The 26,705-nt window shown below is 43.1% G+C and overlaps 1 protein-coding gene across 6 annotated transcripts in view; it reads left to right on the plus strand.

Moving 5' to 3' along the window:
• The first annotated feature begins 2,266 nt into the window (after nt 1–2,266).
• Nucleotides 2,267–26,705, plus strand: part of LOC119978987 (mitogen-activated protein kinase 14) — a 96,072-nt gene continuing 71,633 nt past the window's right edge. For 2 of the 6 annotated variants that reach the window (XM_038820957.1, XM_038820956.1), the window contains exon 1: nt 2,267–2,781. In XM_038820957.1, the coding sequence (XP_038676885.1) occupies nt 2,666–2,781 (116 nt within the window). In that variant the 5' untranslated portion in view covers nt 2,267–2,665. Of the gene's footprint in view, nt 2,782–3,025; nt 3,045–5,370; nt 5,415–26,705 lie in introns of those variants that run through there. The other 4 variants (XM_038820955.1, XM_038820954.1, XM_038820958.1 and 1 more) reach the window with 3 other exon arrangements.

The raw sequence follows: 26,705 nt of genomic DNA on the forward strand, positions 1-26,705 counted from the left end.
TACTTACCACTTAGTAGCATCGATCCTGGGTCCCGCATTGCTAAATATGTAAAGTAGACTTAGGAATAACCACTGTTTCAGGTTAAAACTTTTAAGTTATTTTATTGTTATATATATGTATTTTTAAAAGCTGCAATCACTGTATTTACAGAAAGGTAAAAAGATCTTGCTTCTGGATCCTTCTGGTTGGTTGAAGGGACCTTCAGGCCCACCTTGACAATCAATCTTCTTTAAAGTCTGGTCTTCTTTAGATGTATTCACTGTTCTGCTCGGTTGCTATGTCCTATCTTTCCCATGTACCGAGCTATGAGAGCTGACTCTACTGGCTATCTCTGAGCTGACTCTGCCTCCTCTTTAAATTCTGATCTTCCTTAGATGTATTAGCTGTTTTAGCTCGGCTCCTTTGCTCTGTCCCATGACCGAACTGACTGTAAGCTGACTCTGCTTGCTTCTCTTGTTCCTTCTCTGCCTCTCTCTCTCTCTCCCCCTCTGGTTCTGGTAGTTCCTGCTCTGGTCTCTGGGTTTATATTCTCTTTCTAACAGTTATTAAGTTTTTATGACTTTATTGTAAAGTAACTTTTATTTCACTAGGATTATAAAAAGTATCTTTGATCTAAACATTCTAATACAACTAAGTATTCATTTTGACATAACCACACCTCTCAGGTCTCTGATTACATTGTTTCCTTTGTGCTGTTCAAAGTTACTTTGTGATATTCAAAAATGCTTTGGTTTCAATAGGAGCGTGATGATTGGTTTGGTTCCTGTCATTTCTATAGTTTTATTTTCCAATTGTGTCCCCAGCTCATAACTTTGACTTTAGCTTTAAATAATATTTCTCGTAGACTGATAGTCTCCAATTTTCTTTAATTTACCTGGTGTTAGCAGAATTTCACACCTAGAATTGTCACCAAATTCAACTGAACCTCATCCTTTCCTTTCCAGCTGCTTACTAAGATAGTTAATTTCAATGAAGGTGTTAAACATTGCTTTTAGCTGTATGCTAAAAATCCACTTGGTTATAACTTGAAAGGTTTACATTTATCACCTAGCTCAACTGAAACCCTCATCCATGCTTTTAATTTCAATGAAGGTGTGAACCATTGTTTTTAGCTTCATACAAAAATCCTGTGTTTGCTCAGCCTGCTTGACTAAGGCTATCTGCATTTTACAATCCTGCTCTTTGCGTCCGCTGTTAACCCTTCGTGGGATCTTTCCTTGTATCCTCTCTTCTCTCAGACCAGATATTGCCAGACTTCCATGTTTCAAATGACACATCTTTCCATATTTTCAATAACACAGGGAGAATGTGCAGACTCCACACAGTGATCCAGTGGGGAATCGAACCTGGGACCCTGGCGCTGTGAAGCCACAGTGCTAACCACTGTGCTCTCCCTCGGACTGATCCGTTCCCTGTAAGAATACTATTCACAGCGTCCTATGCTGCTATTGCTCATGTATTTGCTTTGTTTGGCCCCTTGTTCCGCACTGTAACCAATCAGTTTGTCAATGTACTCTTGTCAATTATTCTTTTCTTGTCTACTATGTACGTACGTTCCCTTGGCCGCAGAAAAATACTCTTCAATGTACTTCAGTACATGTGACAATAAATCAAATCAATTTTTTAAAAATGTGACAAACTTCTGGTTTCCAGCAACCGGCAAGGCAAGGATGACAGAAAGTGTTGGGCGAGCCCCTCCTGCATAGATGTCCTGCTCGCACGACTGGGATCGAAATGCCGGGAAGCATGATGTAATTAGGCAATATGCTGCTGTGTGCCACCCTCCCGCGACCTTTGGTGGGTCTGTCCTGCCGCTGGCACAGTACATATTCAAAAGTACGAGTGGGACACTGCCTTTCGGGTATAAAATCCGTCAAGTAAATAAAGTTAAGGCAATATCCGTAGAATGTTGGGCGCATTTTAAAAAAAAATTCTAAATTTCCAGCAGAATTTATGTCTTGTCCTGCGGTCCACCCGCAACTGGAGGAGAGAGTAGGGGGGAGAACAGAACCGGGCAGATGACGGAAGCAGGTCGAGTGGCGGGAGGGCGTGTGCGCGCGCGCGCGCGGTCCCGCGCAGGCGGGCCAGCCCGACATACGCATGCGCACCCTGCCGGCGCACGCAAGCCGCTCCCTCCTCTCCGCGCGTCCAGCCCCTTCACCGATGTCCGTCGCGTGTGCGCGTGCGTCCGAGCGGCTGGGAGCGACGTCAATGCCGGGAAGCATGACGCAATGGTTGAACAATCTGGCGGTGGCGCGCACTGTGGGCGGGATGTTGACGTCACTGCAGTCAAAGGAGGGGGAAGTGCGGGAGCTTGAGCCCCCCCCCGCGCGCGCGCGGGTGTCCTATGTCAATCGGGAGCCGCCACTCTTCACCGACCCGCGGCTGCCCCCTCCTCAGGAGAGCCTGCCCCCTGCATTTGGGCATCACCTTCACATCGTGACTGGAAAAGAGGCGACAACTTGTCAACGCCAACCCCCCCCCCCCCCTCACTCGTAATTCAAGTCGGACGTTTTTAACCTTAACTCTAGTTAAATACAAAAGGGGCGGTTTCTTTTAAAATTTAAAATTCTTTTGCAGCAACTCCCTTCCCCACACTCCCCCTCTCTCCCTAACCGCCCGCCTCCCCCTTTGCGGGAGGAGAGCAGCCTCTCTCTGTGCACAATGTCAGAAGTCAGGCCGCACTTTTACAAACAGGAGTTGAATAAGACAACCTGGGAAGTGCCGGAGAGATACCAGAACCTCTCCCCCGTCGGCTCGGGGGCTTACGGCTCCGTCTGGTACGTGCCTCGGCTCAACGCCTGCTTTACTTTATTTGTTCGTTTGCTTATTTTAAGTGGAGCTGCACACCTGTTTGTTTTTTTTTGCACAAGTTGTGAGAAAGTTAGTTGGTTGTGTGTGCGTGAGAGGGAGCTTGCAGAGCCCAGCAGCAGCACCAGCAGCTCTTGTCTGTTTTGCACTCTTCCCCCCCCCCCCCCCCTAACAGGCCTCGTTAGGCCCGGGATGGCGATGTTTGGCGTCTGATCGGGGCTCTTGTGCACAGGTTGCACCTTTTTAATTCTTTCAATTTTTGCAAATTTTGTTTCATTCGAAGAGAGTCTTTTAAAAAAGTAATCGCGCTGATCAAATATAGATCCCTCTGCAACTTGTTGCAGGGGTGCATTTGATTTTGTCTTGTGCTGAAATCGCATACCGTGTGCAACAAAAGGGTGAAGTGACAGTGGAAGTTTATTGGGCACTGTCGCCCCCCCCCCCCCCCCCCCCCGTTTTCTAACATCACCAGTGTTGGATTGGCAAACAGACAATGCTGGGTAAACTCAGCGGGGCTGGCAGCAGCTGTGGACCCACGTTGGACCTTGATCCACCAGTTTGCCTTGTGGTTTTGTTCTAAAGCGTTTGGAATAGTGAAAGCTTGCGTAATCCTCTGATTGTATTTGTTCGGTTAATTTAGTTGCATTCTGTTTGGTTCAGCGCTGTTTGTTACTGCATTTATGATGCATTTATGATTGCGAGTTTTATTTCCATCGGCACTAAGTGAGCAAATTGCACAGTGTTAACAATACTGTGGGAACCAGCCGTAAGAGTGGCATTGATTTCACCTACTGGGTGTTATTTCACAAATTGGGGAAACATCCGAATAATTAGAGGAGTCGTTTGGCAGAATTTTAGAACTTGCTGATTTCAGCAATTTGGTATGTGTGGCTTATTTTTGTACATAGTGGTGTATGTGAATCTCTGGGTTCTGCTCAATCTTAACATGAGCCTCATTCACATCCACCACAAACTACTTTCAACTGAATAGAATTCCCTCCATTATTTAGGATTGAGCGCTGCCATAAATGGAGAAGTGTGAAATGAATTGGAGGCTAAAGTTGCAGCATTGAAGCCTGAAATGTAGTGTTAGAAGTTGTTTACAAAGATAGGAAGAGGTATGGCTGCCAAGAGACTTGTAAATGAGACTGAGGAATTAGATGTTTTGGGAGATATGGAGCCAGTTGAAAGGACGAGGAAAAACGAGTGGCCGAATGTTGGTCAAGTTGGAGATTGTTTAGGTGGAATTTTGGAGGCCAATGAACAGAAGCGCAAATGGAGTATGCAGAAAATGTGCACTGTATATAAAATTCCAGAACTGTGGAGCGACATAGGCATTGATTCCAGTGTGCTTCCAGTAGTTGCCCCATTGCCTGCAATATAAATGCAGGTAGAAGCAGAGGTTGCAAATAAATATTTCTGCTCCCAGGCTGAATGCCTGGACTGCTGCTCCACCACAACACTGATTTGAAAAGTAAAAGTAAAATGCTGCTGATGCTGGCTGAAATAAAAACAAAACACTGGAAAAACTTAGCAGGGCTGGCAGCATCTGTGGAGAGAGAAACAGCTAATGTTTCGAATCCTTATCGTTCTGAAGAAGTTATCTGGATTCAAAATGTTAACTCTGCTTCTCTCTCCACAGATACTGTCAAACCTGCTGAGTTTTTCCAGCCTTTAACTGATTTGAGAAGTCTGGATGCCATAAAGAGTTCTTTAAACTTCTCAGAGCTGTTCTAAAGCAAGTCATTACTCCTTGACTTTGAGATGCTAGGAGAACTTAAAACAATTATTTGCTTGCTCTTGAGTAACTTGCAACGTTGCTGGGAAGTTATTCGCAGGCAAACAATGAATTGCTTCACCCCACTGAACTGAAGGGTATGACAAATTTGTTTCTGAAGTTCCTGCAAATTACAAATTTTAAAAAATGCTTATAACCCAACATCACTCTTGCATAACATCGCATTTACATTAGTCATGCATACATTTTTTTTACAAAATGGACTACAATGATGGGCACCAACTGAAGTGATGATAGTGTGGCTAAAACAAAAACCCATTTTGGGAGGGGATTTCCTGGCACCCCATATGTGCCAATTGTGATTCTTGGGTCCATTGGCAGGCAAATTGGTTTAGCTACAGACAAACTAATTTCTTGGCTCACTTCTACAGTCCAGCAATGTTGTTTTACGATCAGCAATCTTCTCTGCCTAGGAATGCTATGATCAGTGTGGCGAAACTGAGTGCATGTGTAATTGTTTGCATGTGCTGTATACTCCTTAACAATATAAATGAGTTGTGTGGAGTTTGCACATTCTCGTCGTCTGCGTGGGTTTCACCCCCCACAACCCAAAGATGTGCAGGTTAGGTGGATTGGCCATGCTAAATTGCCCCTTAATTGGGAAAAAAAAATTGGGTACTCTAAATTTAATTTTAAAAAAATATAAATGAGCACATTTGGCAATACAGCAATTCAATCGAAATATTAAATGCAGTTATATTATAAAATTCATGATGGATAATGATTTGTATTTAAACCTGTGATTTCTGATCCTTTGCAGTCCTGTTTTAAGACAACTTGTTAGTGCAAAGTGCAGATTACAAGGTGAGAAGAAGTTGGGGGAATAAGGTTGAGATGTACCAGTCTTAGTTTTGTACTCTTTGAATTTTGATATGTGCTCATTTTGAAATACTAACATGTCTGAAATTATTTTTGAAATCAAAATGAAATGTTGAATCAATAAGTCAACCCTCAGTTTAAAAAAAGTGCCTTGAAAAATGCTGTTCAAGTTGCTCAACTCAATAATTTTCATAATTCTTTTTCTCAGCAAAAATGATTGAAATAACATACTGTAATCAGTAGTAAGTCTTCGAGTTAACTGTTAAATAGCAGTGTTTAATTCAGAGCAATCAATTGTGCAATAACTGTTTCTCTTCAGTTTATTACAAAATGGCATCACCATTGGATGGTTTCCTGTGAATGTTAAATTGTTGCAACACATTTTCAAAACCACTTCAGAAAAAGGCATACTACCATTAGACTCGTTATTTAAACATTAAAATAGCTGTCCAGAATCTGTGCCTCTGCACATGTTAATATGGATAATTCATTGTAAGTTGTGCATGCTAATTCATTTTCTGTCATTGCTGGACTCTGTAATGATCCTAAACAATCCAGTAAAGTCTTAAACATTTAATATTTTATAAGTATTTTGCAATTTTTGTTACTGGTGCTGTTGATGAGACTATCCAAACAAATTGGTGACTGTAACTAACATGGTCATGTCCAAAAATTAGGAACATTCTGAAAATGAACTTCCATAATGTTAAATTCAACATTGTGAAATCATATTTTTTGTAGTGCAATATTGTCCCTGTTACGCATGCTAATCAGCAAGCACATTTATTGTACTTCAATCAAAGTCCTGTAAAATATAATAAAACCTCTGTTCAATTCTGAAAATCCAAATGTGGTAATAATGCACCTCTTGCTACTATGGCCTGCTATGCTACGATGATGAAAGTTTGAATAGGCCAGCTAGGCCTGTATTCCTTGGAATTTAGAAGAGCAGGGACAATCTAATTGGAACATAATAAGTTCATAAGGGATTTGACAGGCTGGAGAATCTACAATATCCAGTTACACTGGCCAGATATGGGGCTATTTAGGAAAGATGAGAAACATCTCCAATAAAACATTCAAAGGGTTGAGAATCTTTGTGGATACTCAGCACAGTAACACAGTGGGTGGCACTGTTGCTCCATAGCGCCAGTGTCCCAGGTTTGATTCCCGGCTTGGGTCACTGTCTGTGTGGAGTCTGCACAGTCTCCCTGAGTCTGCGTGGGTTTCCTCCTGGTGCTCCGGTTTCCTCCCACATGTCCCGAAAGACGTGCTGTTAGGTGAATCGGACATTCTGAACTCTCCCTCTGTACCCGAACAGGCGCTGGAATGTGGCGACTTGGAGCTTTTCACAATAACTTATTGCAGGGTTAAAGTAAGCCTACTTGTGACAATAAAGAGTAAAGAAAATTACAGCACAGGAACAGGCCCTTCGGCCCTCACAGCCTGCGCCGATCCAGATCCTTTATCTAAACCTGTCTCCTATTTTCCAAGGATCTACTTCCCTCTGTTCCCCGCCCGTTCATATATCTGTCTAGATGCATCTTAAATGATGCTATCGTGCCCGCCTCTACCACCTCCGCTGGCAAAGCGTTCCAGGCACCCACCACCCTCTGCGTAAAAAACTTTCCACGCACATCTCCCTTAAACTTTCCCCCTCTCACCTTGAAATTGTGACCCCTTGTAATTGACACCCCCACTCTTGGAAAAAGCTTGTTGCTATCCACCCTGTCCATACCTCTCATAATTTTGTAGACCTCAATCAGGTCTCCCTCAACCTCCGTCTTTCCAACAAAAACAATCCTACTCTACTTAACCTTTCTTCATAGCTAGCACCCTCCATACCATGCAACATCCTGGTGAACCTCCTCTGCACCCTCTCTAAAGCATCCACATCCTTCTGGTAATGTGGCGACCAGAACTGCACGCAGTATTCCAAATGTGGCCTAACCAAAGTCCTATACAACTGTAACATGACCTGCCGACTCTTGTACTCAATACCCCGTCCAATGAAGGCAAACATGCTGTATGCCTTCTTGACCACTCTATCGACCTGCGTTGCCACCTTCAGGGTACAGTGGACCTGAACTCCCAGATCTCTCTGTACATCAATTTTCCCCAGGACTCTTCCATTGACGTAAAGTCGGCTCTTGAATTAGATCTTCCAAAATGCATCACCTCGCATTTGCTTGGATTGAACTCCATCTGCCATTTCTCTACCCAACTCTCCAATCTATCTATATTTTGCTGTATTCTCTGACAGTCCTCCTCGCTATCTGCAACTCCACTAATCTTAGTATCATCTGCAAACTTGCTAATCAGACCACCTATACCTTCGTCTAGATCATTTATGTATATCACAAACAACAGTGGTCTGAGCACGGATTCCTGTGGAACACCACTAGTCACCGTTCTCCATTTTGATACACTCCCTTCCACCACTACTCTGTCTCCTGTTGCCCAGTCAGTTCTTTATCCATCTAGCTAGTACACCCTGAACCCCATGCAACTTCACTTTTTCCATCAACCTGCCATGGGAAACTTTATCAAACGCCTTACTGAAGTCCATGTATATGACATCTACAGCCCTTCCCTCATCAATTAACTTTGTCATTTCCTCAAAGATTATTAGATTATTTTTATATTCAAGGCAATTAGCTTTTTGCGTACTAGGGGAGTTGAGGATATGGGACAATGCAGAAAGGAATTGAGTAGAAAATCAGCCATGGTGAGGTGAGAGTGACTCTTCTGCTTGGAGTCATACCTAGCACAAAGGATGATGGTTGCGGTTGTTAAGGGTCATTCTTCTCAGTTCCAGGACATCACTGCAAGTGTTCCTCAGGGGACTGTCCAAGGTTCAGCAATTTTCAGCTGAAAATTCTATCATAAGGTGACCCCTCGATACTGAAGGCCATGTCCAAATATAACAAGACCTGGACATACCCAGGCGTGAGCTTGCAAGTGGGGCAGTAACATTGTCTTCATTCAAGTGCTAGGCAATGACCATTGTAGGATCTCTTATTTTGAGTTTGATATGGCAGTTTGATATTGAGTTTTTGCCTTTACTGGTGGATGGATGGTGAAGGCGAACTACAGTCGAACCTCGGGTTCCAATAGCACTGACCAAAATCCATTGACCATATCTATTACAGAGAACCATTTATGTTCTGGCGTTAGAGCATTAAAAATGGTGAAGGGGTCCACTACCAAAGGTGCCCTTTGATCAATACACTGGTTGTCCTTCCTGTAAATGATGGTGAGACCCAAATCCCATTGGGTTTCCGTACTGGCCATACAGGACTGTTAAAGGAACCAGCACACCATGCTCCTCTAGCTGATGGATGACCGGCAAGATGCCAGCAATGGAGGTATTGTTTGGTGCAAAGTGGGACAATCCCAATAAACAATGCCGGTTCCACCTGGAGTAGGCTGCAATCATTCTTTGGCCCATATTGGGTGTTCTTCCAAATCCTCCTCCTTCAGGCTTCTGATTGACCATGTTACCTGGCTGTCTTCACAATGCAATTAGGAATTCAATTGAATCAGGACATCCATGCCTGGCCGTATTTAGCTTTAATTATTTTCTTGCCACCTTTGTCAGTAGTTTCTTCTGACTTAATTTTAACCTGATTTTTCTTCAGAGGATTGAGCTGTGGCGAGGGGGGTTCCTCCTCTGAACTACTTTCTCTGCTAGAGGACTCCGAACCGGTTTCTAGACTGGCTTCGAGTAACTGCGTTTTTTTCTGTTTCGCTTCTATTTCTTCCAGGCAAGGGTACAAATGGAACAACTTACTCGGGGATCCGAGGGGTGTCCCTGACCTTTTCGGTGGTGTTACTGGTTCTTCGAGTAATTGCTTCTTAAGTTCGTTAACTTCAGACTTGAAGTCTGTTACTTTGGCTTCTAACTTTTCCGATTAAGCTTTTCCATTTTTAACTGTTTGCTGATTGCCTTCTGCTGTTCTTTTGTAGCAGTCAGTGTGCAATCATCAGGGATTGATTAGTAATTTTGTTTCGCTGTCAGACCTGGCCCATAACGATTAGGGACCATTTGGTTAGTTCCTTTTCCTTCATACGGGTTGGTTTTCCACAGATCCTATTCATATCTTCCAAGGATAATTGTCCTCAATCTCTGTACAGGTTTTGGATAAATCCAGCTGTTGCTCTATATAATCTTTTCATTGCCGAAGGACCTGGTCTATGGAAACAACCAGCGAAGCTTGCCCAGCTTTGACTGTGGTAGGCAACTGTTTGTCCTTTTCCTCTCCCATAACACCAATTATTTTTGTTTAGATTCAAGCCGTGAGGCTTTTCAGCCAGGCCGGTATATCTATCCTGTATACCTCCGAAATCCAGATGTCTGTTAGGGACGCCACCATACCAGAGAAGTTTGAAGTTGCATAAGAGGGTCACCGAGTCTAAACAACGGCCAAGGATAATTTTAATTAAGAGGTGTCTTTACCTCCAGGGGCCAATATAGGTTTGATGTCCAGATCTCCAGTTCCTTTTCCTCGCCTGATCCTGCTCGCAGCGCCAGATTGTAGGATTTATTTTCTAATAAGAGACGGGGTCCGATGGTAGTTTGAGATTGAGTTTATTGCAAAACTTGATTAGTACACTTTCAAATACAAACAATAGAAACAAAAATCCAATGGGGCATAAGGAAGAGAACAATGGAGAGAGAATAAAGAGAGAGGGCACCACTTGCACCAAGAGCTTTTTACCTGCACCTTTTGGTACCACCCCCTCTCTGCCCCTAATTGGCTTACTAGTTTTGAATTGTGACTTCTGAATGGTGCTCCATACCATCACTCAACGCTGGTATCTAACTTGCTGGCTCTGCACATTTGCTGTCTGGATCCTTAAAGGCTGATGTAACATTTCACTTTTATTACCGCCAAACTGCAAATTATAATCTGACCTTGACTCAGAACAATACAAGCTTGTATTTCATCTACAATCCAACTAATTATTTATTTGACTTCTCCACAGTTACAATATTTTCAAAACTTGGTTTTAATATTTTCCTACACCATCTTACTCCTTGACATTCAACAGCATTACTTTCACTGAATATCCCACTATCAATATCTTGATGGTTGCCATTGACCAGAAACTCAACTGGACGAACCACATAAATAATGTGGCTACAATAGCAGGTCAGAGGCTAGGAATCATGCGCAAAGTAATTTGTCTTCTCACTCCCCAAAATATGTCTACAAGGCACAAATCAAGAATGTGAGGAATACTCTCCCCTTACCTAGAAGAGTGCAGCTCCAATAACACTATAGAAGCTTGTCACGATCCAGGATTGAATTCCATTTGCCACTTCTCTACCCACTCCATGAAACATTGATATCGTTCTGGATTCGAGAACTATGCTCTTCGCTATCAATTACTCGGCCAATTTGCGTGTCACCTGCAAATTTCCCAATCGTGCCCCACCCATATTTAAGTCCAAATCTTTAATATGCGCAATAAGCAGCAAGAGTCCCAACACAACTCTGTGGAACATCACTAAAAATTATTTTCCATCTGCAGAAATGAAGTACTTTAAATCTATGCCCTCTGTTTCTTGATCCTTCCACGAATGGGAATAGTTTCTCTCTATCCATGCTATCCAGACCCCTCTTGACAAGACCCGTGCACCACTCTCTTTTCGCTGAGGATCTTTTGGATGTCTCATTGGCCATTGCCATTTGCTTCCTGTCACTTGAGCCAATTTTGGATCCAACCTGCAACCTACCTGTGTCTCATAAGATCTCACTTTTCTGATCAGTCTGACACGTCTCCTTGTCAAATGACTTCCATGCAGCCAATATCAACTGCATTACCCTCATCAATCCTCCTTGTTACTTAAAACATTCTGGTAAATTAATAGGACACTATCTTCCCCTCACAAAACCACGCTGACTATCCCCCATCAGTTGGTGCCTTTCTAAGTTTATCCTGTCTCAGAATTGTTCCAATAATTTGTCCACCATTAAAGTTGGACTGACCAGCCTATAGTTTACTAACCTTTCCCTTGCACCCTTTTAAATAATGATACAACATTGGCAGATCTCATTCTCTTGTACCTGTATCTAGTGAGGATTGAAAAATGATTCTTGGAGCATTTGCTCTTTCACCCTGGGTTCCTTCAACAGTGGCATACAATCCATCTAACCCTGAATATTTATCCACCTTCAAGGCTAGTCCCTCCAGTAGTTCCTCTCTCACTATGCTTATTATATCTAATATTTTACACTCCTCTTGTCTGAATCATTACTTAATGGAGACAAAGTACTCATTGAGAACCCTACCCATATCTTCTGAATCAATTCCATATACATCTACCTTTTCCTTAGTTATTCTCTTACTCTTAATGTATTGGTAAAACATCTTAGAATTTTCTTCGATTTTACCTGCCAGTGTTTCCGCTCTTTGCTTTCCTAATTCCCATTTTAATTTCACCCCTGTAGGCTTTCTGCAGTTTTAACTCTTTTGTGACTATTATGAACATTCTCTTTCTACATAGAACATAGAACAGTACAGCACAGTACAGGCCCTTTGACCCACGATGTTGTGCCGACAGCTTATCCTAATCTCAGATCAACCTAACCTACACCCCTTCAACTTACTGCTGACCATGTGCCTGTCCAAGAGTCACTTAAATGTCCCAAATGACTCTGACTCCACCACCTCCATTGGCAGTGCATTCTACGCATCCACCACTCTGTAAAGAACCGACCTCTGACATCCGACCTCTGACATCTCCCCTATACCTTCCTCCAATTACCTTAAAACTATGTCCACTTGTGACTTTAATTTCCGCCCTGGAGAAAAGTCTCTGGCTATCCACTCTATCCATGCCCCTCATCATCTTGTACACCTCTATCAAGTCACCTCTCTTTCTTCTTCGTTCCATTGAGAAAAGCCCTAGCTCCTTCAACATTTATTATAGCTCAAGACTTAGTTCATCTCTGGTTAAAGCAGGAATTTCTTTAACACTTTGCCTTTAATATAAGTTTTTGTACACATATAAAAATAGAATAAAACTTTCCAAGGTACTTTGCAGGAGTTAAACGCCTTGGCATATCAGGTGATGGTAGGGCAGATAGCAAAGGCTTGACCAAATCATTTTTCTAAAAAGTATCTTAAAAAGAGGTGTTTGGAAAGAATTCTAGAGCTTAGGGCCTCGGCGTTTGAAGGCACAGCCACTAATGATGGAGTAATTAAAATTGGGGATACTCCACGCATCAGAATTAAATGAGTACAAATGTGAGGGTTATGGGCCTGGAGGAGATTAGACTTGGGGAGGTTGAAGGGAGGCATTGAGGGATTTGGAAACAAGCAAATTTTAAAATCACTGCTTGACTGGCAACCATTGTGAGCACAGGGATGATAGCAAAGCAATATTTGAAAGGGGCTAGGACACAGGCTGCATAACTGGATGACCTGAAATTTGTGGAGGCTAGAATGTGGGAGACTAGTCAGGCATGCATTGGAATTGTTGAGTCTAGAGGTAACAAAGTCGTGAATTAGGATTTCAATAGCAGCTGAACTGAGGTAGGGAGGAAGTCAGTCAATTTCGTGCAGACGGAAATGGGCAGTCTTCATAATGGCATGGTAGCACAGTGGTTAGCACTATTGCTTCTCAGCACCATGGTCTCGGGTTTGATTTCCGCTTGCGTCACTGTCTGTGCGGAGTCCACACGTTCTCCCTGTGTCTGCGTGGGTTTCCTCCGGATGCTCTGGTTTCCTCCCACAAGTCCCGAAAGCCGTGCTTGTTCAGAATTGGACATTCTGAATTCTCCCTCGGTGTTCCCGAAAAGGCACCACAGCGTGGCAACTCGGGGATTTTCACAGTAACTTCATTGCAGTGGTAATGTAAGCTTATTTGTGACAATAATAAAGATTACAATTATTATTAATGGTATAGTTATGTGGTCAGATGCTCATCTCGTGTGTGTGTGGGGGGGGGGGGGGGGGGGGGTCTCAACGCCTAGATTGCTCACAATCTGGTTTGGTCTGACTGTTGCCGGAGAAGGTGACGAAGTTGGCAGCCAGAGATCATGTAGGGCATTTATATTTATTTAGGCTGGAGTGGGCATTTGATATTTCTATATGTATTCGCTTTCATACTTTTCTCTGAAAAACTGAATCGCTAGAGGGCAGATCGTTGTTTTTTTAAAAACCTGATCAATTAAGGTACCTAAAGCAGCATAAGTAAGATGCATGAGGTTTATAGAGTTCAGTCATTTAATGTAATTTCAGAAGACACGCTGAAAGAACATATTACTCTATTAACTTTTTGGTATCCCTGCTTTACTTTTAGACCCACTGCATCAGAAAGTATTGATGTTTTTCATAAATAGAGAAAAGAGCAAATAAACATTACAGCTCAGGAACAGGCCATTCGGCCCACCAAGCGCTGACCCAGATTCCTTATTTAGACCTACTGCTCATTTCCCAAACGATCTGTATCCCTCCATTCCCCGCCCATTCAAGATACATCTCAAACATTGCTATCGTGCCTGATCCTCCACCTCCACTGGCAATGCGTTCCAGGCACCCAACACCCTCCGTGTGGAAAAACGTCCCCTGCACACCTCCCATAAATCTTTCCCTTCTCACCTTGAAACTGTGCTCCCTTTTAATTGGGTGTTCCATCCTGGGAAAACCGTCTGACTATTCACCTGTCTATATGTGTAAAAGGCTGTGGGATTTTCCTTTATCCTGCTTGCCAGTGACATTTCATGGCCTGTTCTAGCCCTCAGCATTCCCCATTTGAGTTTGTTCCTACTTTCCCAATATTCTTCAGAAGCTTTCTGTTACTTGCCTAGAGCTTATGTATGCTTCCTTTTTCTTTTTGACTCTCTCAATTTCTCCTGTCATCCATGATTCCCTATCCTGCCGTTACACTCCTTTGTTTTTGCAGGGACATGCCTATCCTGCATTCCAATCAACTGGTCTCTAAAAGGCTCCCACATACCAAATGCGGATTTACCCTCAACAGCCGTACAAATCCACTTTCTCCAGCTCTTGCCGAATTCTGTTGTAGTTCCCTTCCCCCAATTTAGCACCCTCACTCGAAGACCACTCTTGTCCTTAACCATGAATATTCAAAAACGTACGGGAATTATGATGACTATCCCAAAATGTTCCCCTACTGAAACTTTGGTCACTTGATCAGGTTCATTCCCAATACTAGGTACAGTAAGACCCCCCTCCCTGGTTGGACTGTCAACATAATATTTCAAAAAACCCTCTTGGTCACACCTAACAAATTGCTTTCCATCTGAACCTCTGGCATTAAGGGAGTCCCAGTCACTATGGGGGAAATTAAAATCACCCACCAAAACGACTTTGCTATTTTCACATCTTTCAAATCTGACTACATATCTGTTGCTCTGTATCCCGCTGGTTGCTGGGAGGCCTATAGTACAACCCCAACATTGTGATTGCACCCTTCCTATTCGTGAGCTCTACCCATAATGCCTCACTGCAGAATCCCTCCAAGATATCCTCCCTCATCACAGCTGTGATATGTTCCCGAACCAGTAACGTACCTCCCCCACCCTTTCTGCTGCTACCCCCTCTTTTTCGTCCAAAACATCGATATCCTGGAGCGTTAAGCTGCCAGTCCTGTCTTTCCTTTAACCATATCTCCGTAATAGCAACAATATCATAATTCCCTACATTAGTCCAAGCCCTAAATTCATCCATCTTACCCATTATATTTCTTGCATGGAAGCAAATGCACTCCAGACCTCCAGACCGACTGAGATCAGCGACTTCCCTATGCCTGCTCTCCCTCTTAGCTATATTTGTCTAAGTGACACTTGCTGGCCAGCTACTCCGGTTCCCACCCACTGCCATACTAGGTTAAAACCTCCTGCACCACATTAGCAAACATCCCAGCCAGGATATTGGTATCTCTCCAGTTTAGGTGCAACCCGTCCTGCTTGTATCGGTCCCACTTTCCCTGGAAGACATCCCAATGATCCACATATCTGAAGTCGTCCTCCTCCCCCCACCCCCCACACACACACCAGCTCTTTAGCCACGTGTTCAACTGTGATATCTTTCCGTTCCTAACCTCACTAGCACGTGGCATGTGGAGTAGATAATACAATTTTTTCTTGTATCAAACCCAATAAACTTTTAATCTATGTAAATTTCTGATATTCAAGCTAGTTTTCCTAGTTGATACTAGAATGGGAGATGTTGGAAATCTCAACCATATAGATTTTTATGCCACTATTAAATTTGTTTAATTTTTTGTAATCTACTGAAAGGTATTTACTGTGCAATAGAGTCGTGTGGAACACTTTTTTCCTTGCCTACATTCCTTCAAAATACAAATCCTGAGCAAACAAATTCAATTCAAAAAGTACTTCAATTGTCAGTCACTCAAGTGACAAGCCTTCAAGATTAGATAAAACATCACTTAACATTAAAAACTAGGAGTTACGTGGTGGGGGGGGGGGGGGGGGGCGCAAACCACTGCTTTTGAAAACTCACCATTATTCTTAGAATTCCCCCATACCAAAAAGGGCCGACATTCTAAATGGTGAACAGGGATTCTCACTCCCTGACTCCGATGCAGGCTTTGGTTGGTGCTATTCAGGTCAAACTATATTTTCAAGTTATCCCCCGGTATAACCCATACCTTCACCGAAGATTTTATCTACTTACCACTTAGTAGCATTGATGTCCTGTGTCCTGCATTGCTAAGTAAAGTAGACTTTAGGATTAACCACTATTTCAGGTTAAATTAAGTTATTTTATTATTATATTTTTTCTTTTAAAAGCTGCAAACACTTTCTTTACAGAAAAGTAAAAAGATCTTGCTTCTGGATCCTGCTGGTTGGTTGAAGGGACCTTCAGGCCCACCTTGACAATCAATCTTCTTTAAAGTCTGGTCTTCTTGAGATGTATTCGCTGGTTAGCTTGATTTCTGTGTCCTGTCGATCCATGTACTGAGCTACAAGAGCTGGCTCTGCTAGCTATCTCTCGGCTGACTCTTGACTCCTGTTTAAATTCTAGTCTTCCTTAGATGTATAGCTGTTTAAGCTCGGCTGCTTGTCTTGTCTTTCCCATGACCGAGCTGTGAGAGCTGAATATGCTTCTCTCCTCTCTGAGTTCTCCTCTGCTTCTGCTTGCTCCCTGGGTTTATATTCTCTTTCTAACAATTATTAAGTTTTTATTACCTTATTGTCAATTAACTTATTTCACTTTGATTGTTAAAAAGTATCTTTGATCTAAACATTCTAATACAACTAATTATTCATTTTGGGCATGGCCTCACCTCTCGGATCTCATTACATTGTTCTTTGTGATGTTCAAAGCTCATTTGTGATATTCAAAATTGCTTTGGTTTCAAGAGGTGTTACTTCTAATTCCTGTGATTTCAATAGTTTAATTTTCCAATTGTCCCCAGCTCATAACTTTGCCTTTGATTTTGACTTTAAATTATGTTTCTCATAGACAGGTTGTCTCCAATTTTCTTTTAATTTACTTGGTATTAGTAGAATTTCACACTTAGAATTGACACCAAATTCAACTGAACATCGTCCTTTCCTTTCCAGCTGTTTACTAAGAGAGTTAATTTCAATGGAGGTGTGAAACCTTTGCTTTTAGCTGTATTCTAAAATTTCACTTGGTTATGACTTGAAAGACCTGCCTGTTTTAAACATTCGTCACTTAATTCAATTGAAACTCTCATCCATGCTTTTCCAGATGCTTCCTATGATAGTTACTTTCAATGAAGGTGTGAGCCATTGTTTTAGCTTAATACAAGAATCTTGTGTGTTTGCTAAGCCTGCTTGTGAGAAAGAATCTACATTTTATAATCCTGCTCTTTGCAGCTGCTATTAACCCTTTATGGGATCTTTCCCTGTATCCTCTCATGTTTCTCTCAGACCAGATATTGCCAGACTTCCATGTTTCAAATGACACGTTTTTCTGTATTTTCAACAACACCACGTTCATATGTTTTGGTGTGCAACGCTGGCGGATTACTGGAAGGGGGTGTTTAGGGTAATCTCTAAAGTGGTGCACGTGAAACTGGATCCAGGCCCTCGGGAGGCCATATTCGGGGTGTCGGACCAGCCGGGGTTGGAAATGGGTGCGGAGGCAGATGTTGTAGCCTTTGCCTCTTTGATCGTCCGAAGGAAGACCCTGTTAGGGTGGAGATCAACCTCTCCACCCTGTGCCCTGGCGTGGCAAGGGCACCTGCTGGAATTCTTAACGGTTGAAAAGGTCAAATTTGGACTGAAGGGAAGGATGGAGAAGAAGTCATGGGTGATATTCATTATGCACTTTCGAAAATTGGATCACATTGAACATTCCGGGGGGGGGGTGCTGGGAGCTGGGAGGGTTGGGGGGACGGAGACCGTATGTGTTAATGGCGATTATGGGTGATTCCTGATTCCTTTTTGTCATTTGTTTATGTTAACATGCGGGCCAATGTTTGGTGGGAGGATGGGATCGTTGTTATTGATATGGGAATTGACATTACATTTGGTACTGATTATTGTTTATTGCTGGGTGTAAGTTTGGGAGAAAATGTGAAAAAGGAGGAGAATAAAAAATATTTAAAAAAAAGCAATTTAGCCCCTTGTATAATAACAATCTTTATTATTGTACAAGTAGGCTTACATTAACACTGCAATGTAGTTACTATGAAAATCTCCTAGTAGTCACACTCCGGCACCTGTTCAGGAGGGAGAATTGAGAGAGAATTCTGAATGTCCAATTCACCTAACAACATTTCTTTCCCTGTGCCTGCTCCGCCATTCAATACAAACGTGGCTGATCTTCTCGCTGCCTCATTTCCACCTTCCTGCTTGCTCCCCATAACCCCTCATACCGCTACTAATTAAAAACCTATCTATCTATCGATCTCAAATCTGTTTAATGTTCCAGGGTCCACTGCACTCTAGGGTAGAGAATTCCATAGATTCATGACTTTGAATTACATAATTCCTCATTTTTGTTTTAATTTTGCCACCCCTTAGGCTAAAACTATGGCCTCTTGTTCAAGAATATCCAGCAAAGAAAAGCATTTGGTCTCTGTTCACCCTGGCAATCCCTTTTAGAACATAGAACATACAGTGCAGAAAGAGGCCATTTGGCCCATTGAGTCTGCACCGACCCACCCAAGCCCTCACTTCCACCCTCTCCCCGTAACCCAATAATCCCTCCTAAATGTTTTGGTCACTAAGGGCAATTTATCATGGCCAATCCACCTAACCTGCAAGTCTTCGGACTGTGGGAGGAAGCCGGAGCACCTGGAGGAAACGCACGCAAACACAGGGAGAACGTGCAGACTCCGCACAGACAGTGACCCAGTGGCGAATTGAACCTCGGACTCTGGTGGTGTGGAGCCACAATACTAGCCACTTGTGCTACTGTGCTGCCCCATACCTTGGTATACCTCAGTATGATCTCATTCATCTAAACTCCCAAGTATAGGCCTAAACTGCTCAATCTCTCTTTATAGAACGTTCCCTGTGCCTGCTCTGCTATTCAATACAAACGTGGCTGATCTCGTCGTTGCCTCATCTCCATCTTCCTGCCTGCTCCCCATAACCCCCCATACCGCTACTAATTAAAAACCTATCTATCGATCTCAAAACTGTTTAATGTTCCAGGGTCCACTGCACTCTAGGGTAGAAAATTCCACAGATTCACGACTTTGAATTACAGAAAGGTGTTAACGCAGAGATGGATAATCCGATATTCTTCTTTTTCTTTCCCTGGATAAATCAGCCCCCACAGAAATGTTCTTCCAAAATACACTAGGTTCTGGGTAGAACAATTTCACAAATACTGGCTCTTTTTATACTTGCATACAAGTCTTAACCTTGGCTCAGTGTTACACCACGCCAAGGCAGAACATGGTTTCAAAGCCCGCTCCAGAGACTTGAGCATTGATATTTAAATTACGTTCTGAGTGTCGGAGTAAGAGGTTCTACCTTTTAGATCAGATATTAAACCAAGGCATCAGAAGAACTTGCCCTGCTCTTTTTCGAGTAGTGCCATGATTGTAAAGGATCTTGTGGTACCACTTGAAGAGGAGCAGTGCCTTGGATGATATTTATCCAGCAATAACCATCAAAACATTTCATTCATTGCTGTTTGTGGAATCTTACTGTTAACAGTTTAGCTGCCTTATTGACCTGCATTAAAACAGTGACTACAGTCAACAGTTCAACGATTACTTGGCACAGAAGAGGCTCTATATAAATTTAGTATTGGCATTCATTTCTAATGGAAGAGAGCATTAGGGAGGTGATGTTCCAACGGTAAAGGGCTTTGGTGAGACCGCGGACATTTTAGGCCAACTGACTTGAGGAAGAACGTAAATGCATTCAGAGAAGGTTCACTAGATTGATTCCAAACGACTTTCAAAACCAGCTTCCCCTACCAGCAAAACAGCTTAATAGTAACTTTCTGATTACAAAATCTGAACGACTCCTTTGTTATACTTTAATCATCTTTATCAATTTCAGCCCATCTTTTCCCTCTTCCCTTGACTGGATGTTAACGTACCAGTCACTGCCTAGTAAAATATTCTTGAGATTAATCTGTATGTAGTAATTAGTTGCAATAGAAATGCAAGCTGTATTTAATGTTACCTTTGGTTTACGGTGCTGACAGTAGTTGCCCGAGCTTTACCTTGGAGGTGTTAATGTTCGTCTGTAGTGGTGATTTCTTTTCCCCCATGACACTTGTACCATTCTTTCCGACCTGGTTGACTTTGAGGACGTGGTATGTTCTTGTTGACCAATAATCTGGCTTTCCCAATGCAACCTACTCCGAAATTCCCTGGAATTTGGGAATGGATTGATGACCAGAAAACCTATTCAATCTTGATTTCAAGCGAATGTGTATATAGGGGCAATGTGAATTGATAATGGTATAAGGTAACCCGGGGAGAAAGGGGGGGGGGGGAAGGGAGGGAGGGGGGGATAGCAATGAAGGGAGTACGGCAGCGGGGGGTCGCGGGCAATGACTGCCCGAGGCCATCGGCAGAAAGGGAAAAACGGTTTGGTTGCCAGACTGGTAGCGCGGGGGTGGAGGGTGGGGGGGTGCGCGCGGGGGAGGGCGTGGGGAGGATTTTCCAGGGGGGATTTGTTGTGGTATAATTTAAAATGTAGTAGGGGTAAATGTTTGTATTGAAAAATTTCAATAAAAATTATTTAAAAAAAAAAAGATAATGGTATAAGGTGACTGCAGTCCTGAACTAAAGAAAGCATCCACTAAGATTTTCTGCTTTTTGATGTCCAATGACCACTGCAAGACAGTGTGTGAAGGTTGAGTGTAGTATGGTCCAGTGCCTACTAGAACACTTGCAATAATTAGCACTTTACGAGAGGGGGAAGATACTCAAAATGGAACGACAAAGCCTTGGTGGGATTAATATTTCAGGTCATTCATTCTTTCTCCAGGTGCCATGTCCTAAGAGGGTTTAGGCGACCTTGTTGGGTCATGGTTATGTTTGGCAAATAGGTAACTACGTTTTTATAATGTGCTTGTTTATATAACCTAATTTAGTCTACGAATAGAATAGAGAAAACAGTATTTTGATAAAGGTAATAACTTGATACTTATTCAAAATCCTAATGCAACTAATGGTACCTCAGTTGCATACCCAAGGTTTCAGTTAGTCCCTTTGTGCACTTGTAAGTGTGTATGTTAAAATTTGGATGTAAACTAGATGAAACTACATCATATCAAAATGTGTATTAGGTTTGTCTTGCAATTTTCCTCCTAATATATGCATATACAGTAACTAGAATGCCTGTGTGTAGTAATAATCTTTATTAGTGTCGCAAGTAGTCTTACATTAACTGCAATGAAGTTACTGTGAAAATCATCTAGTTGCTACACTCCAGCGTCCATTCGGGTACACCGAGGTAGAATTCGGAATGTCCAAGTCACCTAACAAGTACATCTTTCAGGACTTGTGGAAGGAAACTGGAGCGCCAAAAGAAACCCACGCAGGCACTGGGAGAACGTGCATACTCAGCATAGACAGTGACCCAAGCCGGGAATCGAACCTGGATCCCTGATCCCTGGTGGTGTGAAGCAACAGTGCTATCCACTGTGCCACCGTGGCCCCCGTAAATGCTATAATTAAGTGTGCAGCAAAAGAGTGTACTTAAACACCTTGCACTATCCTGAGTAGGTGAACTGCAAGGACACTTGATGGTTGACCTCGTAGAGAGCAATCTCCTTGATCGGCACATCTGCCCCATGACTCTTCCTACTCTTTCCAGTACAATGCTGCCACACTATGTACTGTGTATAGGATGACCTTCAATCGCTCTACAGGGCGTTTTTTACTTTAGTATTCTGGTATTTAAGACCATGAAATGTAGGAGCAGAAGTAGGCCACTCGGCCCGTCGAGTCTGCTCCGCCATTCAGTGAGATCCTGGCTGATCTGATATCCTCAACACTTTCCTCGTCTTATCCCCATAACCTTTGGTTCCCTTGCTGATTAAAAACCTGCCTATCTCAATCTTGAACGTACTTGACGATCTAGCCTCTACAGCTCTCTGGGGCCAAGAATTTTGCAAGTTTACCACCCTCTTGTAAGAGGAAATTTCTCTTCATCTCTGTCTCAAATGGGTGACCCCTTGCTCTGTGATTATACCCTCTGGTCCCAGACTCTCCCACAAGAGCAGGGGTGGGCAAACTTTTCCGTGCAAGGGCCACATTCAGAAATTCACAACTTTAAAGGGCCGCATAGTATTTTAAGTAAAATAATTAATATTTTAAATAGCCAAAATAAAAGGTCTTTAAAGAAAAAAAAGCACATTTATTTGAAAAACAAAGTAACTCAGTAAGTAACAGAACAATGTCAATGAGAATGATGCATCTGACTGCAGTCATTACCAGTTTGTTGAAATCAGGTGTCAAGTTGCTTGTGCTGATCCTTAACACTGACAGAAGCACAGCCTAGCCGAGTCAACGATAAAAACACGCGTAGTGGGGTGGATGAGTGGGGCTGCCTTATTGGTCGGTTTAGTTGGGTGTGTGACCAATAGGAGTCCAGGTTACAAACAATAATAAGGCTTATTGTTTGTAACCTGGACTCCTATTGGTCGCACACCCAACTAAACCGACCAATGAGACAGCCCCACTCATCCACCGCACTACGCGCGTTTTTATGCGGCCCGCCAATGAGGTGCCCGGAATCATAACCGGCATTTTTGAAAAGCCGCCGGGGAAAAGCCGCTGAAGTAAATGTGCTTATTGAATAAGCGCATTTACTTCAGCGTCTATTCCCCGGCGGCGTTTCAAAAATGCCGGTTATGATTCCGGGCACCTCATTGGCGGGCCGCATAAAAACCTTTTGTCAGGCCGCATGCGGCCCGCGGTCCGTAGTTTGCCCACCCCTGCACAAGAGGAAACATCATCTCAGCACCTACCTTGTCAAGCCCCTGAGATTCTAGTATGTCTAAATGAGGTCACCTCTCATTTTTCTTAAACTCCAGATGAGTGTAGGCCCAATCTACTCAACCTCTCCTCCTTAGAACATTCTTCCATATCTGGGATCAACCTCGTGAACCTTCTCTGGACTGCCTCCAATGCCAGTATATCTTTCCTTAGATAAGGAGGCTAAAACTGTTCAGAATTCTGGGTGTGGTCTAACTGCCTTGTATAGTTTTAGCAGGACTTCCCTATTTTATACTCCATTCCCTTTGAAATAAAGGCCAACATTCCATTTGTCTTCCCAGTTACCTGCTGAACTTGCATGCTAGCTTTGTATGGACGGGGACCCCCAAACCCCTCTGTGCTGCAGTTTTCTGCAGCCTTTCTCAATTTAAATAATATTCGGCTCCTTTATTCTTCCTGCCACAGTGCATAACTTCATATTTTCCTACATTATATTCCATCTGCTAATTTTTGCCCACTCACCTAACCTGTCTCTATCCCTCTGTCAACTGTTCATGTCATTCTCACCACTTGCCTTTCCACCTATTTTTGTGCCATCAGCAAACTTGGCAACAGTTCACTCACTTCCCTTATCCAGGTCATTAATATATATTGTAAATAATTGCTGCCCCAGCACACATCTCCGTGGCACTCCACAAGTTGAGGTTGCCATACTGAAAATGCTGCTCTTATTCCAACTCTGGGTCTTCTATCAATTAGCCAATCTTCCATCCATGCTAATATATTACCCCCAACACCATGGACTCTTATTAAATAGCCTTTTATGTGGTACTTTATCGAACACATTTTGGAAATCCAAGTATATTACATTTACTGGTTCCCCTTCATTTCCCGTACCAGCCTCCCCGGACAGGCGCCGGAATGTGGCGACTAGGGGCTTTTCACAGTAACTTAATTGAAGCCTACTCGTGACAATAAGCGATTTTCATTTCATTTCATTTTCATTTACCTGACTTGTCACCACCTGAAAGAATCTAATTTTTGTCAGGCATGATTTTTCCTTCATGAAGCCACATTGACTCTGCTTGACCCCGCCACGACCGGTCCACAGCGGATGGCATCTCTGTGGCCCTACACTCATCTCTGGAACATCTCGATAACAAGTCAGACTCTCATTCATTGACTACAGCTCTATCTTTGACACCATAATCCTAGCCAAGCTCGTATCAAAGCTACATAACCTTGGACTTGGCTTCTCCCTCTGCAACCAGATCCTCAACGCCCTGACTAATAGATCACAATCAGGGATAAACAACAACATATCCACGATAGTCCTCAATACCGGGGCCCTGCAAGGCTTCGTACTTAGCCCCCTACTATACTTCCTATACACACACAGCGTTTGCTGATGACACACCCTTAGTGGGATGGATATCGAACAACGATGAGTCAGAATACAGGAGGGAGATAGAAAACCTAGTGGCGTGGTGTAACGACAACAACAATCTCTCCCTCAACGTCAGCAAAACTAAAGAGCTTCAGGAAGCAAAGTATCATAAGCACCCCTGTCTGCATCCATGGTGCTGAGATGGGGATGGTTGAAAACTTCAAATTCCTAGGTGTGCACATCATCAACAATCTGTCCTGGTCCACCCACGTCGACACTATGACCAAGAAAGCACAACAGCTCCTATACTTAGTGAGGAAATTCGGCACGTCCACATTGACTCTTAGCAATTTTTACATATGCACCATGGAAAGCATTCTATCTGGCTGCATCACAGCCTGGTATGGCAACTGCTTGGCCCAAGACCATAAGATACGACAAGAGTCGTGAACATAGCCCAGTCAATCACGTGAACCTGCCTCCCATCCATTGTCTCTGTCTGCACCTCCCGCTGCTGCCTTTGGAAAGCAGGCAGCGTAACCAAAGACCCTTACCACCCGGGTTATTGTCATCCAACTTCTTCCATCGGGCAGGAGATACAAAAGCCTGAGCATGCACTAATGGGTTCAAAACAGCTGTTACCAGACTCCTGAATGACCGTGTTGTGGACTCAACTGATTTCTTCACACATCTTCTCTACTGAGTAATACTACACTCTATGCTCAATCGATGCCTATGCCCATGTATTTATGTTGTGTATTGATGCAACATGTAACATTATACATGTTTTTCATGTATGAAACAATCTGTATAGACTGTACACAGAACAATACTTTGCACTGTACCTCGGTACACGTGACAATAAATTATAATTAATTATATTATGCATTTATAAATGCACTGCTATTACATCCTTTATAATGGACGCTAACATTTTCCTAATGGCAGATGTTGAGCATATAGTTGCTTGTTTATTATCTGTCTCCTTTTTTGAATAAAGGTATTGCGTTGGCAGTTTTCCATTCCTCTGGGACTTTTCTAGAATTTAAAGATTCTTGGAAGATTACTACCAGTGCATCCATTAACTTTTTTTTTATAAATGTTTTTTATTGTGTTTTCATGTTTTATATTGAACAAATTACAAATTGTTAGAGAGAGAGAAAAAAGAACACGCAAAATTTAACATATATATTTACAGGTAAGCATCTTCGTAATAATAACTGTGGCCTCCCCCCTTTAGCCGGCATACATATTTTACATTCCCCAATATGGCCGAGGCACATGTTTATTGGCATTTATTTACAGTTTGGTTTTGGGCCTTAGCTAGCCGTCAAACCTCCATAACGAACCCGTAGCCCCCCCCCCCCCCCCCCCCCACAACCTTCCCCCGATTCCCATCCATTTTCCCCCGATTCTTGGCCACCCGACTATTCTTCCTCTTGTTCGTTGGCCATAAACAGGTCCCGGAACAATTGCATGAATGGCTCCCACGTTCTGTGGAAGCCGTCGTCCGACCCTCGGATGGCGAATTTGATTTTCTCCATTTGGAGAGATTCCGAGAGGTCGGGCAGCCAGTCTGCAGCTCTGGGCGGTGCTGCTGACTGCCAGCCAAACAGGATTCTACGGCGGGCGATCAGGGAGGCAAAGGCAAGGGCGTCCGCCCTCCTCCCCAGGAATAGATCTGGCTGGTCTGAAACCCCGAAGACCGCCACTATCGGGCATGGCTCCACCCTCACCCCCACCACTTTGGACATAGCCTCGAAGAAGGCTGTCCAGTACTCCACAAGTCTGGGGCAAGACCAGAAAATGTGGGCGTGGTTGGCCGGGCCTCTTTGGCACAGTTCGCATCTGTCCTCCACCTCCGGGAAGAACCTGCTCATACGGTTTCTTGTTAAGTGGGCTCTATGTACCATTTTTAGTTGCGTCAGGCTGAGCCTTGCGCACATGGAGTGGGTGCATCCATTAACTTTAGCGACTTCCTTTAATATCCTGGGATGCAACCCATCAGATCCTGGGGCTTTATCGGCCTTTAATCCCATTAGTTTCCCTAGTACCTTTTCCCTAGTTAGTATATTAATTTTCTCCCCCTCTATCCCTTGATTATTTATTTTTGGAGTGTTATTAATGTCTTGCACCGTGAAGACTGACGCAGCATGTTTGTTTAACTCCTCTGCCATTTCCTGGTTCTCCATTATTATTTCCCCAGTCTCGTCCTCTAAGGGACCAATGTTTACTTTGGCCTCTCTTTTTATATATTTAAAGAAGACTTTGCTGTCCATTTTTATATTATCTTGCTAGTTTACCCTCGGTTTATCTTTTCCCTCATTATTATTTTCTTGATAATCTTTTGGTGTTTTAAAACTTACCCAATCCTCTGGCTCATCACTAAAGTTTGCCACATTGTTTTTTTCTTTCAGTTTAATGTTATCCTTCACTCGGGTAGCCATGGTTGATTTATCTCCTTCCTAGAACCCTCCTTCCTCACTGGGATATATTT

Source organism: Scyliorhinus canicula, chromosome 15, assembly GCF_902713615.1.
Source record: "Scyliorhinus canicula chromosome 15, sScyCan1.1, whole genome shotgun sequence".
Taxonomy (NCBI): Eukaryota; Metazoa; Chordata; class Chondrichthyes; order Carcharhiniformes; family Scyliorhinidae; genus Scyliorhinus; species Scyliorhinus canicula.